This window comes from Dermacentor variabilis, chromosome 10 (genome assembly GCF_050947875.1).
Source record: "Dermacentor variabilis isolate Ectoservices chromosome 10, ASM5094787v1, whole genome shotgun sequence".
Taxonomy (NCBI): Eukaryota; Metazoa; Arthropoda; class Arachnida; order Ixodida; family Ixodidae; genus Dermacentor; species Dermacentor variabilis.
The window spans coordinates 63973958-63993197 of NC_134577.1; the positions used below are offsets into that span (position 1 = coordinate 63973958).

Below are 19240 nucleotides of genomic sequence, written 5' to 3' on the forward strand. Positions count from 1 at the left end.
TATATTGTTCCAAAATGCCTACGTTATTTAAAATTTATTAGGAAGTATTAGCGACAATTTTAGCGAATTTCATGCAAAATTTTGCGATGATTTAGTGACATTTCTGTCTTAGTTCACCGACACGCGCCAACAAAGTATGGCAACACTGCCGCGGTGTCATGAATCACGTCCGCTCCAGCCAAGTTCATTGATTATCGGTAAACGTGAACTACAATACATTCTAATTTAGCCAAAGACTGAACTTAGCAAGATTTAATAATTTTCATTGTGCCAAGCCAGCCCAAATGCAAATTAAATCTTTTATATCCGCGACTTCACGCTGAGTTGTAGCGGCGCTGGGAATTTGGCATTAAATTCGAAAAATTGAACTTTGACCTTCGTCTTCTCTCCTAATAATCAATCTATCACAGCGAAATTAATAACAATGTTACATTGAAAGAATGTTTCGTGGTCTAAGGGTGCGTTCTTTTTTTACTGTCCTTTTTAAGTTCTTTGACTCTCTAAAATACTCTCTTATGCTTTGAGCAAGGACTGGCTGTGCGCAGTTGATTGTGAAACTATCTTGTGCCCACTCAAAGCATGTAGTTTTGTAAATATACTACTACTGTTCATCATACGCGTCCACTGCTGTTTTTCTAATGTGCTAATGAGCTTTTATTTAGGGTGATTTTGCCCTGTCAACTCTAAGAGATGTTGTATGCATATATAACTTGCTTTTCTAATAAAGGGAGTGCCACTTACAGAATACTTTCTCTTTCTCTCCTTGTAGACCATTTCATTCTTGGTCGGACATGTGGTACACTGCTGAGAAGTTATTGGGACTCTGTCAATATTGCTGTTTTCGTTTGAAGCCCATTTCAGGTTCTGTAAGAATTACATTTAAATGAGCTGATAATTAGATACCAACTATACACAAAATATCGGCGCTCCTACTTCCAACCGCTCACAGAGCCCCAAGAACTGCAATCAGCGGATTCGATTGCCCTTAGGCACGGGAACAGATTTAAATTTCGCGCGCTTTCAACTTTCATATTTCCTCTCTAAAATGTTTCGCCACTTTCCCGAGAGTTTATAAATTTAGTATCTTAGTATCACCCTTATCAATTTGTACGTAATGTTTACCGGGAAAGCAAGCGATTCAACACAGTGGGCCAACTAACCAGGAAGTCTGTGTGCACGTTAAAAATCGTGCTGCTAGTTTTGACGAGGCGCCAAGGTTAAAAGAAAGGCGCTCTCCCTTCACGAAAATGTAGGGTTCGTCTCTAAACCTCGCCCTGACTATAGCACTAGAGTACTACACTTGCGTTCAACCATAAGTTTGCGGCTTATACGCGAGTCGCGTATTCACGCTCTGGACGTTGTTACTCTATTTTAGGCCGGAAAGCTTTACTAGCATTATGTGACCATGCTTCAGGGCGCTACTTATTTGTTACATTACATCTGTGCATTTGTAACATGAAGGAAAACTGGTGAAGAGAAACACGCGGAAATGACAAATATAACCGGTAGCCAAGCGACCGTGCGCTGACCTCTTCAAAGATTAATGTCACCGCATTGGAGAGACAAGGCGAATTTCGCGTGGCCAAGGAGCAAGAGAAATAAGTGGACAAGCCGGATTGATTTACGGTCAGCCGCAATTTGTGCATCTTTTTGCTCGTTGCAGGGAAGAAGGAAGCGTACGCTGGCAATGCTCTAGCTTCGGTTTCGAGCGGATCGATTTTGTGCTTGACCCGGATGATCGGCTGCGTCTGTTGCTGTGGCAACCGGCCAAGAGAAAGCCGGAACCGCGTGACCAAAACCGGACCAATCGCAACGTCGCCACAGTCCTCCGTGCATCCTTCCCGCCCTTTGCGAAGGAAACGGCAAAAAAAAAAAACGCGCGCCTTCCCGTAGACTTCGCTGGCTGGTGTGCAGCTCGTGAGCACGACTACGTGTTGCGTTTGTTAAAAGTCGTCGGTCTCTCTGCTAGACTCGCCACCAATATGGTCATCCAAGTCGTCGAGAGCACGGTGAGAGCCCCCGAAGTCGAGTGACTTGTTCCGCGGTTTGGTCCAGCCGGGAAAGCAAACAAAAAACGTCGGCGCTTTCAAGATTCGGTTGTTTCTTCCGGTGCCGACGTCGGTGCGTAGGCCTAAATGCGCGCGGACTTTTCCTGCGTGCAGTTCGTCTTCGTGCGACTCGTTCAAGACTTGCGCTCACTGCGAAAACGTCGTAACGCGCGCAAGGTCGTTGGTTTGGCTTTCCGCGAGATGAGCACGCTCTGTTTTGAATACCGCTCGGAACGTTCTTTTTCACGAGAAATCCGATAGCTGCGCGCTGATGCCGTTGAGGGACCGGCGAGGGGGTGGGGGCGGCGTTCATTCATTCGTTCTTGAAAGCGCGCGTTTTCGCCGACCGCCCTTTCTGTTTTCGAGCCCATTCAGAGCCGTACGCGTTTGAGTCGTGGCAGGCTTATGCGTTTATTCGATAGTATTCGTGCCTCGTAGAAGCTATCCGCCGAGCTGTGCCCACAGTAGGCGCTAGGCGACGTATTTCTTGGGATCGCCCCGTTGGCGCCGCGAGAGATGCGATGGAACGAATCGAGCGAAAGGAAAACCGGAACAGAAACCTATCGAAAAAAAAAAAAAAAAAAACGCTGGCCTTGCCAGCTGCGCTCTCGTGCCCGCCAGCGGGTTTTTTTTTTTTTTTTTTTTTTGCTTTTAAACGTTCACGCCCATCTGTCGCTCGGATGTGACGTTACCGGCGACGGTTCTCCGGCTGCTTCCTTAGCACACTCCGTGAACTTTTTTTTTTTTTTTATCCGCTTGGTTCGTACCGTGCGTTTCCTCGGTGTCAATCTCGTGTGCAATGGTCAAGCGCATGCGTTTTGCCTTACGTGGCGCGTTCTGTTGCTTCAGCGGCCACCGTGGGCGTTTGCTCACGGATACGCTATGTTTAGGAAAATCGCTTGAAAATTGAGGCATCGCGGAGCGACGTCAGACTGCGTTAAGTGAACTTGGCCGCAGTACGTGCCGATTTAGGTCGCCGAAGGAGTTAGTGGAAACAACGCTATCGGCTGGCAGCGTTTATCGCGCTGACCGTTGCACAACTAGGCGCCGCGCGTCACTTCAGCTTGCAGACGACTGTCCTATCTTTAGTGTCTCGTGTTTGCGCCGCACCCCGGCACCTTTCCTGAAGTGCTCACCGGGCACCGAATCTTTGAAGCGTCCGTTTGCGCATAAACCTTTCGGCGGCTCGAGTACCACTCACTTTAGATGTATGCGTTGTCCCACCACACCTCCTACCTCAGTCAGGCCATACAGCCATCCATTCATGCTTTTTTTTTTGCTATTTTCTTTCATTCAAAGCTAGCCTTCGCTTCCTGCAAAACCATGTTGCACCATTAGCAACCCTCTCTAAGCTGCGTTGGTGTGCCGCCTGAATTGAAATGGTCAATGAATTAACCGCTGTAGCCTGAAAATAAAGCATTTGGCAAGTATGCGAGTAGTGTGGCATGCCATGTCGTCGGGCAAATCCCCATGTTCTGTTCCTCTGTAGCCCATGCTGCCATGCTTGGGTCTGTTCTTCCAGGCATTTTCATCAATCTCGGTGCCTGTTAGACAGCAATGCAGTAGTATTAGTTTCTTCATTGTCAGGCCTTTTGGTTAGCTTAGTCACACATGTTGAAATCATTCTCTTCTAATTCTTTTCAGGCATTCAGTGTTTTATAGCTGTGCTGAGCTGCAACATAATGGAGATAACGGAAACGTAGTAGTGCTTAGGTGCTAAGTTTAAATGAAGCTTCAGTTGCAGTGAAAAAAAAAGCTTGAATTGGTGTCCGAACTGGCAAATCCCTAATAACCTGTGTCATAACTATCTGAGATCTAGTCAGCTCATGCCTTTTGATCTATATGAGCATAAATATCTGTTGCAGTAAGTGCTTTCCAATGGTCAAGAAGCAGGAAAAACATGACGGAAAGGAACACTAAGTGAGTCATTAGTTCTGGTGTACAAGGGCACACATGCATATGCACTGCTCGTGGAAAAGCACTAGAGAGGCAACACAACAAAAGCATGTGATATGAATAGATTTCAGGCAGCCATGAGCTGTAAGGCGACTAACAATTCCTTTAGTGTTTCTCGTGCATAGGTCTGCATACTCCCTCGCTAGTACACTGGCTCACTCTCGCTCCGCACTCTTCTCAATGGGTATGAGGCAGCTTTAGTGAGTGACGACGGGTGCGAGCGCATGCATGGGCAGGGGCGAGATCTGGTTAGCGCGGTTATGATCAAAGGTCGGCAATCCCAATTTCGAGTCGACAAAGGTGTGAATGTGGCCAGCTGTGAGCAAGTGAAAGTGGATCTATGTGTGCGAGTGAGTGCCACTGATGAGTGGGAGTGGACACGTGTTATAGTGGGTGCTGGTAAGTGCCAGTGTATAGTGACTATGCATAAACATGAGTATTGGTGAATTACAATAGCAGTGTGAAACTATTAAAACTTTAAAGTGGATGGGGATCAGGGCGTGAGAAAGCTGTTCTTGCTTCACCTAATGGTGAGTAGGCTCCTTGGTCAAGAAGTTCAGCAGCAGTAACCGCCCGTCGTGCCTGCTCAACCAGGACAGTGCTGCTTGTCACTGGTCTAGGGTATGAGTGAGAAGGCTTGGTAGTTTGGGAGCATTGCGACTTGCCTAGACTGTATGGTATTAGGAAGCGTATTCATTTGCAGTGTGGGCAGGAATGAGAAGAGGGTATTGCTAGAGAATTGATTAAGGTGAGGATGCTGGCTAAGATGAGGATAGGTGTTTGTTCCAAGGTGACGCCAAACTACCTCCTCATCGCTAGAGACTTTTGCTTGCAGTGAGAGGGGTAGGGTACAATGGGCTAGGCAATAATGTTGTTGGAGGTGAATGGTACGGGCCCCAGGATAAACTCGACCATACTTTGGTATAGTGGTGCCTGGTTGGTGTGCACTTAGTACTGGATTCCACAAGAGAGAAAGGGTGGGAGGGGGTGTTTGTGTCGAGTGAGGACTGTGATGAGCTTGGCTGCAGATCTTGCCACTCGCGTAGTTGTCTGAGTGGGAATGGGAGTGCTAGCAAGTGTAAATGAGCACAGAGCCTGCAAAAATATTTGTGAATGAGTATCCACTTATTCTGCCGACCTATGTTCTTTTATGGTCTTCTCCAAAGTGGCAGTAGTGGTAAGCCTGACACCACACATACAGTGGCTGTGGTGCAGCTGTCTGTGCTTCTTTTAGTGCATTAGTGAACTGCAAAGCAGACGTTATTGCCCTATCGCTTGATCTGAGAGACGTTGCTTACGAGTACCATGCTTGCCAAATCTCCTGGTTTTTTCATATATTGAAATTGGGCTCATTCTGCAATTTTACGAAAGTTGCTTTTAGTCTCGCAAAAAAATTCTGCACAAGTAGCGAGAACTGGGTGAGTTAAAATGTTCATGATCTGTCAATGCAACTTGACAAGGACGACAAAGAAGAGACGATCACAGGTGCTGTCTATCAGCTCAAGCTTTAATGCAATCATGGGGTAATATATCCCGCTTTGGTGCAACCTGCATTCTATATATTGGTCACTTATTCAGTGGAATGCGAAGAAATTCACCCAGTGAGACCTGCAGGTAGCATGCACCTTCCAGAAGCACTTGGATTTAAATTGGACGGAAGCATCAACCGGTCAGCAGTCCAGATAAGGAAGAGACGTTTAAGAGTATCGGTGGGGAAAAAAAGCATAGAAGAGATTACAGGCGAAGGTAATGCACAAGTTAAAAAGATAATTTTAAGGAAGAGAATAAAGATTAAGGAGATGTGTACAAAAATGCTAGAATGAAAAGCATGTATAGCATACCTGATTGAATCAAGTAGGCTAGGTGACTATTTGTTGCCGCCCCATTTCAAATGGGATGCCAGTAGATCATCAGTAACAGGTTATTCACCGTGAGCTAATGTTTATTTTGTCGGTATCTCGCGATGCAAGTTTGCTGCTATACTTGTGTGCTGTGTTTAAAGGTGCGTGCTACCTCTTCAGCCCCAGCCCACGTTTGTGGCAGATATTTACAAATTTTTACGTTCACAGGTTGGTAGTATATATCAATGAAAGATACACTTGTGGGAGCTAAACTTGTTCACCTTAGAGCAGGGCGCTGCATTGTGGTGCCATGTTGTTGTGGTGAAATCCATCCAAAGCGGTCGCGACATTCATTGACATAGTTACTGTACTGACTCTGGAGGAAAAGCTGTGGAGTAAGGAAAGTGGCGACCGTAAAGGTGGCACCATGTTGCTACAATCCATTTTTGTGATGCTAAAAATATTCAAAATAATAGCAAAAACAAGCACTAAACTTAACATGTGCATATGGACAATTTGTAAAGTTCATTCAGTATACTTTTCAGAAAGATTGTATGGCTATTTTTTAAATTTCGATGCAAAATTTACGGTGCATAAGAAGGGTGTGGTTAGAGGTTCTTGAACTAGATGGTGCCACCATACCGAGGGAAACTCGGGATCGCATCTCATCTTAATCGCATCTTGTCACCTGCATGCCTGCACAGAGTAGCGTCATGGTGGCAGCCTTGCAGTTGCTAATTTCAGTGCATGGGTGCTATGGGGAGCTTTCCCTGCAGAGTTAGTTACATTAACTCTAGTGTCATTGACCTGATGACCAGCTTTGCACCATTTTTGCACAAATGACAAATTTGAGCAATATTGTTCATTGGTGCTCAGCCTGTCATTGCCAGAAGCTGCTAGTCTGTAGGTGCAATAGCCTTGAAATTCTTTCAGTCCTACCATGTTGCCATTCACAGCAAGAAAGGCACTATAGTTGCCTAGTTAGCATGGCTATGAAAACAAATAGAGGTAGTACTGTGAACGGTCACTCTACAGAATTAAATGCAAAAAAAAAAAAATTGAATGAGCAACAGAACTGTCTGCATTTGGAAAAATAGGAGGGGGGGGGGGATATTGTTACATTGCTATTCAGCAGGAAAAAAAAACGTTTGGATATTTGGCCATGCCAGACTTCGTCAAGTCAGGACTTGGGACGTTTACTCAAAAGTTGCTAAATTCAGGATGGTTAACAATGCTACTCAGATATGGTGTGGCTCTGTCAGCACATGATCTCAATTGCTATCTTGCTCGCAGTGTTCCCAGGGCCTGTTTAAGCAGATACCTAAGCTCTCCAGCACCGCGACCACAGGCTAACTTACATGTCAGCTCTCATGAATATTTTGTAAATTTAATGAATTTGAGCTCATCCTAAGGTTTTTTTTTACTAATCATTTGTCAGGTTTTGCAAAAGTTCTTTGCGGGAAATGTGCGAGTGGTCAATCTCTGACCATAGTCTTGGAATTCTGATTGTAAAATGACACCAGAGGGGTGCCCGCTTAGAGCCAGTTTATTCAGACGAGCTCCTGAAACGGGCCAAATCGGCAACAGCAGCTGCTAAAAAAAAATTGTTGCAATCAAAGAACAGTGTGTTTGTCACTTTGCGCTGTTCCAAGATTGCTGCCTCTTTTATGCTGCATCTAAAGATAAGTATAAAGCACCGTTAATAAAGTATGCGTGTATCCCACTAAAGTGTGTGCTCAGGGTAAGCATTTAGAAAACACAGATCCTCCTTCCAGGGTTATGACCATGAAGCTTTTAGAAATTATAGTTCACATGGTGGCAGGTGTGCATATAGCTTTCTTCTTTCACTTAGACAAACACCAGCATCAGGACTGTCGCATTGTCATCAGTGTCTCAGAAGATGCTACAAAGTGTTGAACATGGAAACAAATTCATATAACTAGGTCAATGCATAAGTAGCCATATAAGTAGCACACGTTATGCTTTTGTGTGCAAGCGTCCTTTCCTGCACCCTGTAATGCAGCACTGTCTTTCTTTACAAACATGCAACTGGTAAATAACTGTTGGTCATTGTGAACAGGCTCTTGTGTGGGAAAGTTGCATAACTTTATTATGGGGCCACATTATATTACAGTGGGAGGGGAGAGTATTCCTTTGCACCATGTAAAGCAAACTGTGCAATTGAAGATTTTGAAAGTGGCATTGAGCCACTTTTCGAAGATGTCTCTGATTACTAGTCCTTTCTTCAAGGCATGGTCTTCACTAATCTGTCCGCCTTTAAACTATAGCCAGTGGAACCTCTTTAACCTGGACATGTTAGATATCATTTATTGTTGTGCCCAACCATGACAGCCTTTGGCACAGAGCAGAAGTCCAGGATACTCATGTGCTCTCCGCTGAATAAATTGTTGTTCCCGAAGAGATGTAGTGACAGCTTTGGTGTGTATATGACCCATGCAAGTAAGTTTTCTTTTTTGACTTTACACCTTCAATTTGCACATTGCAGGAGGACTTTGACAAGAAGCTCGAGGAGGCCGGTGACAAGCTGGTGGTGGTGGACTTTTACGCCACCTGGTGCGGGCCATGCAAGATGATCGAGCCCTTCCTAAAGGTCTGTTGCCTCACTTCCAAGTTTCTTTGGCAACATTCTTCCATTAGTTTAGCATGTGCATGGTTATGGCAGATCGTGATCTGAAAATGAAAGAGGTGGTATGCCGTGGGAATGAACTCGGATCAAGTCAGTTTTATTTGACAACAGTTGTAGATGTCTACGCTCACAGACTGTGGCTATGCAGGTAAGGCTGTGGAATCAAATTGCTCGTTTGGGACCACTGCTAGATATGCAGCAGAACCTCATTCATACGTTCCAGGAAAAAAAGACAAAACATATGTTCTGAGGTCGCTAAAAAAATTTGGCATGCTTATCACAGTAGGGTTGGCAGTGATAGCTGCGAGTGCGACATGAACAGAAAATTGTGATCTGAATGTTACCTTTATAGTAAATACATGTACGCGATGTGAATAAAAAATGTACCTTTATCCATAACATGCTGCTGGTCTTTTTGTCGGTCTCTATCTTAATTGGAACTGTTAATGCTGCTGGCAAACCTCGTTAAACCTTACTTGCTTAAACAGTAATTTCATTTTAAAAATAGTAAACGCAAATCCCCGACTCAGCAGCCATTGAACATAATGCATTTTATATCCACATAAATCGTACCAGCTTATTGTGGACGTATCAGTTAACACGTAGCGTTTCCACTTTTCGTCGCGCAAACATGGCAATGCATCGTCTCCATCGGGCGGCCCAGCAAAACAACAAACGTCAGATCAGCACAATGGCCTTCAAGCACCCTGTGCGTTTGCGCGTTAAGCCACATCAACATCAACATTTCGGTGCCGTGCCAGAGAGCGTTGTGGCGTCATGCCGAAACTCGGATATAAAAGACGCCGGGTGCTTAGCTTAGAAGAAAAATTAGACATCATTCGTGCTATCAAATGTGATAACGGAAAGTCGGCGCAGGCACACGACATGGGCCTACTGTTGACGACAGTGTGTGGCATTTGGAATGCGAAGAAGTTGCTCGGCAGAGCTGCTGCAACCGCAGAGAGATGTCGGCTATGAAGTTAGACTTTTCGCCTTCGTTGCCTCTGTTGTTGCCAAAGTGTTGCCTAGCGGCAGTAATAAGGACAGCTCGGAAAGCGACAGCACGAGCGATTCAGGCCTGACAGTGGCAGAAGCTGCGCATTACGTCAGCCTCATGATTGCAGTCATCACGGCGAGAACAGCACCCCGCAATGAAAAGGTGCCCCGCGACTTCTGCAACGCTACCGCACATGTGCACAGAGAATATGCAATGCCAACGAGGAATCTGCCATGCGAGTGTTTGTCTAGAAGAGGGGGCTGGCTGAAAAGCTGTCTCACAGCTTCAGCAAGTTTGAGCCCGCTGTCGTTGCTGCTAGGCCGCCGCGGCACCAAACGAAAGTAACACTTTTTTCGTGCGAAGTAAATAAATACTGCATGTTTTTCCCCTTTCATGGCACTCTCTCAGAGTTCCGTTTTTCACAGGTAAGTGGGTGATCTCATGCTATCTCGGTTAAGCAGTACTACCGTTTAGTACATACTTTTTCCGACCTCTGGCCAACTACGGTTTAACGAGGTTTCGCTGTACTAATGCAAACTTGCAAGGTGTTCACTGTGCTTTCGGCTTAATGTGCCTAACGCCTTTTCTATTTTTGTACTTGCAGCAACAGTCTGAAATCCTCAGCGACGTGGTCATCTTCCTCAAAGTGGACGTTGATGAGAATGAGGTAAGCAAGTTCTTGCGTAAACCCGCCATGGTAGCCCCCATAGCTATGGCATTGCACCTTTAAGCTTGAGGTTGACAGTTTGATCCTGGCTGCGGCGACTGCATTTCGACAGAGGGCGAAATGCATAAACGCCCGTGGCCTTAGATTTATGTGTGCATTAAGGGATGTCCCCAACTGGTCCAATGTAATTCGGAGTACATTACTATGGTGAGCCTCATAATCGGATTGTAGTTTTGGCACGTATAACCCCAGAATTCATTACAATCTAATTGCGCCCGTGGTACATCTTCGCAGCCACCTTCTTTTTGTTTCAACTTGCCCCCAAGGTGTTTGCAGTGTTCCACCTATCGTTGTGCTTGGCTTTGGCATAAGCAAAGGCTCCTTCTACTGCCTGCCCTAAGAAGCCACAATACAGGTGACTCCCATGAATTCGACCCTTTTGCAGCATCAAGATATGATTGAATAGTCTAAAAAGGTTGCTTTAACAAACTGCAATCAAATGACCAAATCGAAATGTTTCATTGGAGTAGCCTGTAATGTCGGTTTGATTCTTGCTCCTGAAGCACGACACAACCAGCATCTTTAAATGCTACTTCAGCATCCAACTGAAGATAAATTCCCTAGTGTTGAACCCACCCTCAACATCAGCCGCACTTGGTTACTCCAGCGAGGCGTTGTCGGCAACATCGTCGGCACCACTCTCATCGATGCTGCAGTGTGCTGAGTTCATGTTTGAAGCTTTTTCAAGTTGTAGTCGGTGAGGGATCAAAATAACCGAAGTAGTAGTATGCTCTTGCATTCAAACTAAGCAATTTTCCTTCCATAGTTCCAAAGTATGGTTTCTCGCCAGGACTTTCCAGTGCGTTCAAATTTAGGTCGAATTAACAGGAGTCAACTGTATTGACATAATCACATGGTTGACTACCAGATTTATCTATTTTTTTGTTTAGGAGATAATGCCAGCTGCGATTTGGTAGCCAGAGCAAGAGTGGCACTATAGGCAAGAAATGTGCTCACAATTATTGTAGAAATATTCATGACACTTTTAAACACTGTGATAATCACGGTTGAGCCAAAATGAAAAAAAAAAAGCAGATAACTTTTAAAGAAACCTAATTGTACAAAAAAGGAACAAGAACAGAAAAACTAAGGGCCCTTCCACTCGGTGAAGGAAGATTGCCAGCAAAGCTGTGTATCTGGGCCCCTTAATGGCGAACTGCACCTCCGCTGCGGGTCGGCCCAGTATTGCATTATGTTCAGGGTCGGCTCGGCTTTTCACCATCTTCGGGATCGGCACACTTATGACGAGTGCTTAATATTAGCCTGCTTCACCTCCACTGCTGATCAGCCTGGCATTATACTGTCTTCGGGATTGGCTCACGTATGGGGAATGCTTAATTCCTGCTTCTCCTCCACAGTGGGGTCTGCCTGGCATTGCACTATCTTCGGGATCGGCCCACGTGTGAAAAATAGTTTATGTGCGGATGCGATCCGCCAGATCATAGCTATAGACAGCTTCGCTGTAAAGAGCGAAGGGGTCACCAAGAAACCACCACATAGACTAATTCATTTGCATGGATGATGACACAGCAGATAAAAATGAAAATGGATGTCACGACAGTCTCATCCTTGAAACTTTGCCGTTCCTGGTCCTGCCAAAGGCCAAAGGTGTCATTTCTTTCCTGCCAATAGTCGCGTAATAAAAGAAATCTGGCCAATAGCGGTTTTATTTATTGGTATGGCGCATTGAACATGGATAGCAGGGATTTAGAGAAGTTGATGGAAAGGGCAAGTTTCTTAGCAAACTTCGACTCGCTGCTGTGCGTATGCAAATGTTTGGGTCAGGTGTTTGAGAGCATTGTCTAGCAACTACGAGAGTTGCTAGATCAGGGGGCCGTATATTCTAACATTCCGCAGGGAGGCTCTCGCCTGTTTAAGGTTGCCACCACTCGTACGAAGCTTGGGCTGCATTCTGTATTGGTATGCAGAGGTAACATTTCAGAGCTTTGACCTCCAATTAGTCGCACAAGCATGCGCATTGTTGCGCACCCTTCAATGCACATCAAAAGGAAGGCACAGTTCACGCATCAGGCTGTCAGTCAGCGGCCCGATTTGGAACACACTTGCCACCGTTTAGCGAAGGCTGATGGCTTGCCATACCCCTGATTACCAGTGTGAGTGGGAGCCATACCAGGGGTCTCTCTCACAACATTGTGGCTCTGGTTACTTGTGAAAACGAAATGCAGCTGTCACCATTAGCATTCCAGATACAAAGCAAGTTTTACATATGTGACAAGGCATATGTGGGGCAACGCTATCAGCACTGTCCCTGCTAAAGGCAGTCCAATGAGTCGTGGAGGAAGGGGGACATAAATAACAATGTTGTTTTAATATATACATTCACACTTGATCTTTCTGTGAAAATCTTTTGGAAATGCATTCTTTTAGAGGCACCATGCTCACTTCATAGCATTCCATGAGGTTCACACACAGGGGTCTTTTTTTTTACATGAATCAGTACTGGAAATATGTCTTGCTTAGCTAATTGTTGAAACATTGTAGAACTTTAGCTTGAGGCAAACCGCCGGCCATACTAAACAACGTGAAAAGGTATACAAGAGAATGCAAGCTGGGCATGAAGCTTTGCATGTGCAAAGACGTGTAGGTGTGCCGTTTCTGAAATTCTTATTTCTGAATGCACAATAGGAACAGACGCATGTGCAGAAAAACGCTTGTCTGTTTGCTCTCTTCTGTATTCGTTTCTGATCATGGCTTTCATCCATGTAAACAGTCTTACCGATTATGGGCTTGTCTGTGTCATAGTCCTAACTCAAGCTTCTCTCGTTTTTCTTTTCCTTTTTCCAGGAGGTTGCATCCCGATACGACATCTCGTGCATGCCAACGTTCCTGTTCATCAAGAATAAGGAAAAGGTGAGACAACTTTGAAAGCCCTCTTGTTGTGATCACATAGTCGACAATAGCTTAAGTATTGCACAAGCTCGTGCCAGACTGCCTCATCATGCTACCTAGTGGTGCGACACTTGCCGTTACGCCAGGAATGAGTCCCCCTTATTTTCGCCAATGTGCCACTTTTGCATCACATGACTTTCCTACTTTCTCGTTCACGCACAAAGCAAGCAGTCTGGTAGCATGCCACTTATATCTGCTCTAAGGATACTGCTGTCTAGACAAGCACGTCGCCATGGCTGCTGAAGAGCACATTATGTAAGGTAGAGAAAAATGGGAAAGCTTTGTGCCAGACAAGAAAACTGACACCAGTAATGGTAGTCGGAATATTGATAGAAGATGTCGCTACCAGCCTTGTTGCTGCCATGCACCTCTCCGGTCACCCACTGAATCGGAAGCAGCAAGAAGTTTATGGACTAGCTAAAACTCTATTAATATGTCTGATTAAAAGGAACCCTTACCTAAGGAGCTTCTATCTAAATACAAGGGTGAATCAGTCTTTGCCCCTATTTGTTTTTGCCCAAATTACGGATGTAAATGCGAAGTCAACATATCCATTCCCAGCAGTGGACCTTTCTATGCTATGCAACAGGAGTTTCCAATCTCTCAGCCTTCAAGTAAATTGGAATCTACACAGTTTTTTAAAAAGCGGATCTCGAAGGCCATGCTTTTTCCGCTTTGGGGACCTTGTTTGGTCTTGTCAGTTGGATCTCAGTTGGCGAACATTGGGCAACTGCTGCATTTATCTGCGCCTGCCTACTTTTCATTGTGAATTGTTTAACTGTGGTGTGCCCAGAAGATGCCGGAGTACAAGAGTTTGTCGCTGCGAGAAAAGGTTTGATTGAAGAGGCCAGCAAGTCAGTGGCATCAAAAACTGCTCTCACTGAAAAGCACCACATGCCTTTGTCAGTGCTGTGTAACATCAAGAACAAGCAGACTCGTTCAACAAAGCATACACAAGTACACGCTCCTACATACGCTGACCTCGAAGCTGCCTTGATTGCTTGGCTGCAGAAAGCTAACGCAGCCCACGTTCCCGTCAACGGGACCATTTTGCAGGAGAAAGCTAACCAGCTGGTGCTGCAACTTTGCAGCGCCATACAGAGTTTAAATAGTTTACATACAACTTGGCCATACAGAGTTTAAATGCAGCAATGGGTGGTTCTGTTGCTTTAAGGATCGGAACAATTTTGCATTCGTTACTGTTTGCGGTGAGAGTGGTAGTGCGGACCAGAGTGTCGTCAACGGCTGAGAGCAGCACACCTTGACTCCACTACTCGCCAAGTACGACAGAGCATATGTGTACATTCTTGATCAGGTTGCTCTATTCTAAAGGATGCTGCCTACGAAGGCATTTGCTGTGAAAGAGGTAGACATTAAGGGGTGGAAACTGAACAAAGACAGAATCAGTGTTCGGTGTGAAAATGTGCGGTTAGCACAAACTGCTGCTGCTTGTCATTGGCAAGACGAAGCCTCGTTTTAAAGATGAACGACTGCCACCCAAGGGCAAACTTATTTACAAGAACAAGAAAGCTTGGATGACAGCAGCAATTTTTGAAGGATATGTGCGGCACCTTGACCGCAATTTTGCGGCTGCGAGGCACGTTTGTCGTTGATAACTGCCCAGCGCACGGTGACATTCAGAACCTGCAGGCATTCAAGCTGGTGTTTCTGCCTGCTAACACATCACTGTCACAGCCAATGGATCAAGGCATTATACTTCACACGAGGAAGATATATCACTACAATTTGTTGAACCAAATGCTCTTTTCCTACGATAACAGCAAGAAATATGCCATTGACCTCCTCGGTACAATATGCCTCATTGTTCATGCGTGGAGGCAAGTGGAAGCCAGTTATTTGGCGGTGTTTTGAGCACGCTGAATTTGTGAAGGAAGTTGCCACCACTGTCACTGCTGACTGTGCTGTCACCTGCCCATTTTATGAGGGGGGGAGACTCGTTGTACTCTGTGAGGTCTTACACACAGAGGATGGAGAGTGCAGTGCAATTGGCTTCGCTGATTACTTGAATATCGAGAGGACGCTTCCTACATGCTGCACTGACCTCGACAGCAAGGTCGCTGCAAGGACGACCAACTCGGCCACCAACGTTGAAGACAGCGATGACAAGCCCACCCGAGCGCCTCCCTTGGCAGAAGCAATCGATACACTGGGTGTTGTGCGCAGCTTCGTTGAATACAACGGTGGCGAGGCTGACATGTTGCGCCTATTTGACCGGCTTGAAAACATGACTTTTAGTGCAACAAACTACCAGAAGTGTCGGTCTTGCATCGAGAAATCCTTTCCAAGTCGGTGGACATACAATAAAGGTGTGCTGCCCATGTATCACGTTTTCTGGCTGATTTCTTAGCTTTCACGTCATTTCAGATAATTGGGAATCTCTCTTAATTGGTGTATTGCTCGGTCTCGAGGCCTTCCAATTAACGAGGTTTTACTCTATGCATGCTTTAATTACCTGTATATACCTTATTTTGGCTAATAAAATATAGGGGCAATGACTTCCTGATTTTCCCTCGTATATACCTGGAAATGGAGAAATTGCCTTTTCAGCAACCACTTTATCCAATTTGACAAATGTCTGTGTGCTTTATGAAAATTGTTGAAGATTACAAAAGACTGAAGTACAGTACTGTAATATTCTGATCTCTTGATATATCGGTCAAGTCGAAATTTTCTTCTGGCTTGGTGTGAGCTGTTCACCGCTTTCTTCATTTTCATTTATTGAACCCTCAGGGCCAAAGGCATTCAAAATGCTTTTGCACCACACTCTGGATATCTCAATCTCGACAGTGAATATGGAGAAAAGTCGCTACCCAAAGGTTTTTATACTTGGTGCGCCGCAGCAATATCGCCAAAAAAAGACGCGAAGCAGTTCGTTTTGGAGAGAATTTTGATGCATCATGTTCTACGAGACATTGACGGGAAATGAAAAAATCTTTGTTGTAGCAAGAGTTTCGTAGAAGTGGACTTCATTGTGCCGAGATTCGACTGTAATCAATCGCCTGCTGTTTCGTCGTCATATGCTGCTGCGCTTGGTATAATTGCGACACACCGTGAAAGAATTGTGAAACGCAGAAGCGCGGTTGGAACACCGTAAGCATTGTGCCACTTATTTATCTCCACACAGCCCGTTGTCATTATCAGTGTTATCAAATTTGAACCGACCAGTACAAACGACAGGGCCGTGTCAACACAAACTGCTGCAGCTGGTAGCACCAGTTGCGCTGATGACATTCCGATGATTATGAGCCACTATCATTCATTATGAATCATGTTCAACCGTACAACGGCGGCGGCTGCGTATGGCGCCGGCCATGCGGGCCCTATCTTGAAAGCGATCCGAGACGGTGTGCAGAGTGCTGATAGCTTCGTGTGCACTGTGTTCTTGCTGCTTACCTTCCATTGCAGCAAGAGGCAGCACGAAGGTCAGTAAGTTCCCACTGGAGTGTCTGATGATGAACACAGTAGTAAGCAGCATGTAGTTCTTCAGACATCCTAATTCGTAATCTTAATGATCTGAAATACGGCCAGGAATTATTTAAGAACTGTTTCAGTGTCATCCACAGCAGGGAAGAAGTTTCGGCTTGTTGGTAGTTCAGTCGTAAACTGGGATACATGGCGCAAAAAATGACACAAGGACAAAGCAGGAACACAGAACGAGCTAATAGCGCTTGTCCCATGTTCCTGCTTCGTCCTTGTGTCATTTTTTGTGCTATGTATCCCAGTTTACGATCATCCACAGGAGGTTATATGCATTCAGCAACAAGCTCCGAAAAATGGAGAGCAAAGGCCTGACCACTGCGTGGTGCAAGCATGGACATTTGTGAAATTTCAAGGAGAGCCATGTTTATCTGTGGTTCAGTCTACAAATTATGTATTAGACAAACGTTGACGTATGGCCTTGTTGGCAAGCGCACTGACAACCAGGACAATCAAGTAGACGCACACAAGCGCTTGCACGTGTCCACTCGCTTGTCCTCATTGTCAGAGTGCTTAGAACAATCTTAAGTATTTATCTTTGCTGACATTTACATTTCTGAAAATTGTTTTGTTTTTCCCGATGTTGGAAATTTCCTGCGAAACGCTGTTGGCTACACGAATCATTGGACCAGGAATGGTTAATAGTTATGCTGATGTCACTTTTTGATAGGTATATAAACTGATGTGCACTTATTTCTTTTTCTTTAAGCTTGATGAAATCTCTGGGGCCAACCAAGATATGATCAAGGAGATGCTTGCAAAGCACAAGTAAACAAGCTCTCAACACCATTGGTCCACGGGCTGAAGAGGAAAAGGGACAAGCCCGGTTGCTTTTTCACGAGCGTGCTCCAACTGCCTTTTTCTTCATTTAGCTCAGCGACAGCTTCCTTGTTTCATATGCCAGCCCTTCACATTTATACCTGCGCGGCCTGCACCACTTAAAGAAAGGTCCAGCCAAAACTCGTACAGCGAGATATGTCTGCTTATATAAGGGAAATGCTTTAGCTTTCACTCATACATGCAGTAAGTGCATGCGCTTGCCTCTGCTGCCGTCCACAAGAGTGACTTGCCTTTAGCGCGCTTTCAGCAGCACCTGTTGACGATGCGACGCCAACCCTCAAATTCGCTGCTATCTGTCAACATGCAATGATGGCTGATGCAGATACTTGCTCCTTGAACATTCACCTGTTTGTTTGTCACCTGTTAAAATGAGCTGGTTCTTGGGATTGTTTCGACTTGTCACTGCACCTATGGCTGAGCCATGATCGTTTAATCCTGACTCTTTTTCAGCTTTATTCAACTTCGATTGGGCGTCCTCACCTCATTTAGAGTGCCTCAGTGAAATTACATCAATATGGCTGCATTGTGAAGCACTGGAATGTTGCTTAAAAACAAGAGTCCATTGTTACATTGTTTTTTTTAAACACTGCATAGCTTCTTGTAATGCTAGTGTTAGCGATTGCTGCGGGCTTGTCATGCAACCGGTAGTTTTGTAGGTTTCCAGCGACGTAATCACAGCAGTTCCGCGCGCACTCTACAACTGACGTAGCCTTCAACTTGCTTTATATTTATGCCAGGCAAGAACGAGAGTTCAGCTTTGGTTGAGCCGTGCACCCAGGTAGGTCACTTTGCAAGGACCGCAACATCGCTTGGCTGCATTTTGTTCTGTTTCTACTTCACATAGTGTTCCATTTTGGACCAGTTTTACCGTTTCGATGTTCCGACTGCTACCTGCTAGTGGCGAGATTTAGCTAGCATCGCCTGAAGTATTACTTGCTCGAAAAGTGACGGCATTATGCAGCAGCGTCTGGCAATTTTTTACTTATTCAAGGTTCGCAGTTAATCGCAGTGGTTGTAAATTGCAAGAGTTTCTTGAGATGCAATTTTATGGATTTTACATGAATTTTTGATGAAAACTTCTCTGGTGCTGTGATTTGACTGGTTAATTTGCAAAGCATTTTTTTCCGCCATATATTATGTGGCTGGGCTGTGATGTGTGTTGGCATTGATTTACTTTTTGTACTGTTAATAAAAAGCAGTTTTTTGCGCTTGAAACTGTGTTTACTGCCGTTTTCAATGTGAGACTCGTGCAGAACCAAGTTGAGATAGAAGCAAGGACTAATGGATAGAAGTGCAAGTGTTCTGTTGTAGAAAACCTTAAACTGTCACAAAATTTTAGTCTGGGAAATGTAAAAAAAAAAGGAGTGACAACCTTAGTTCCCAGAGTAACTTTTTCTAAACACAATGAGGATCTTGAGAGATGCAAGAACCAGATGAAACCTGCTTGATCTGGTCTTCTGGCTTAGAAAGTACAGCAAAACCCTGTTACATTAAGGTTACCACAGGAAAAGCATGATCCTTTATTGCATATGCTCGATAACACTTGCAGCAGCCCTGCACATGAGGAAGAAAGCTACTCTGGCAGAAAAATTCATTTACATTTGATAGACAGTAGCAGGTCTATTGAATTTTCCTAATTAAGGTCGATGTCGTGGTTCGACTGAACATTCAACTCTTTCAAAGCAGTTGTAGCTGTGAATTACGGTAAATCGTTTTTTTCAACTGGTGCTCGGGTTGAATGATGGCCTCCTTTCAAGCACATGAAGCATTAAGTTT

The 19240-nt window shown here is 44.9% G+C and overlaps 1 protein-coding gene across 1 annotated transcript; it reads left to right on the plus strand.

Annotated features, from left to right (window-relative positions):
* The first annotated feature begins 1851 nt into the window (after positions 1-1851).
* On the plus strand, positions 1852-18679 carry LOC142560636 (thioredoxin-like). The gene is made up of 5 exons (XM_075672860.1): positions 1852-2009; positions 8352-8456; positions 10094-10156; positions 13022-13087; positions 17334-18679. The coding sequence occupies exons 1-5, from the start codon at positions 1983-1985 to the stop codon at positions 17394-17396; spliced, it is 324 nt and encodes a 107-aa protein (XP_075528975.1). The 5' UTR covers positions 1852-1982; the 3' UTR covers positions 17397-18679.
* Positions 18680-19240: the final 561 nt, after the last annotated feature.

What these genes read in the sequence shown, in the direction of transcription:
- LOC142560636 (XM_075672860.1), top strand. Translation starts at nt 1,983, where the DNA reads ATGGTCATCCAAGTCGTCGAGAGCACG. An exon ending in TGATCGAGCCCTTCCTAAAG is followed by an intron (nt 8,457 to 10,093) that starts GTCTGTTGCCTC and finishes TTGTACTTGCAG; the next exon opens with CAACAGTCTGAAATCCTCAG. An exon ending in TGGACGTTGATGAGAATGAG is followed by an intron (nt 10,157 to 13,021) that starts GTAAGCAAGTTC and finishes TCCTTTTTCCAG; the next exon opens with GAGGTTGCATCCCGATACGA.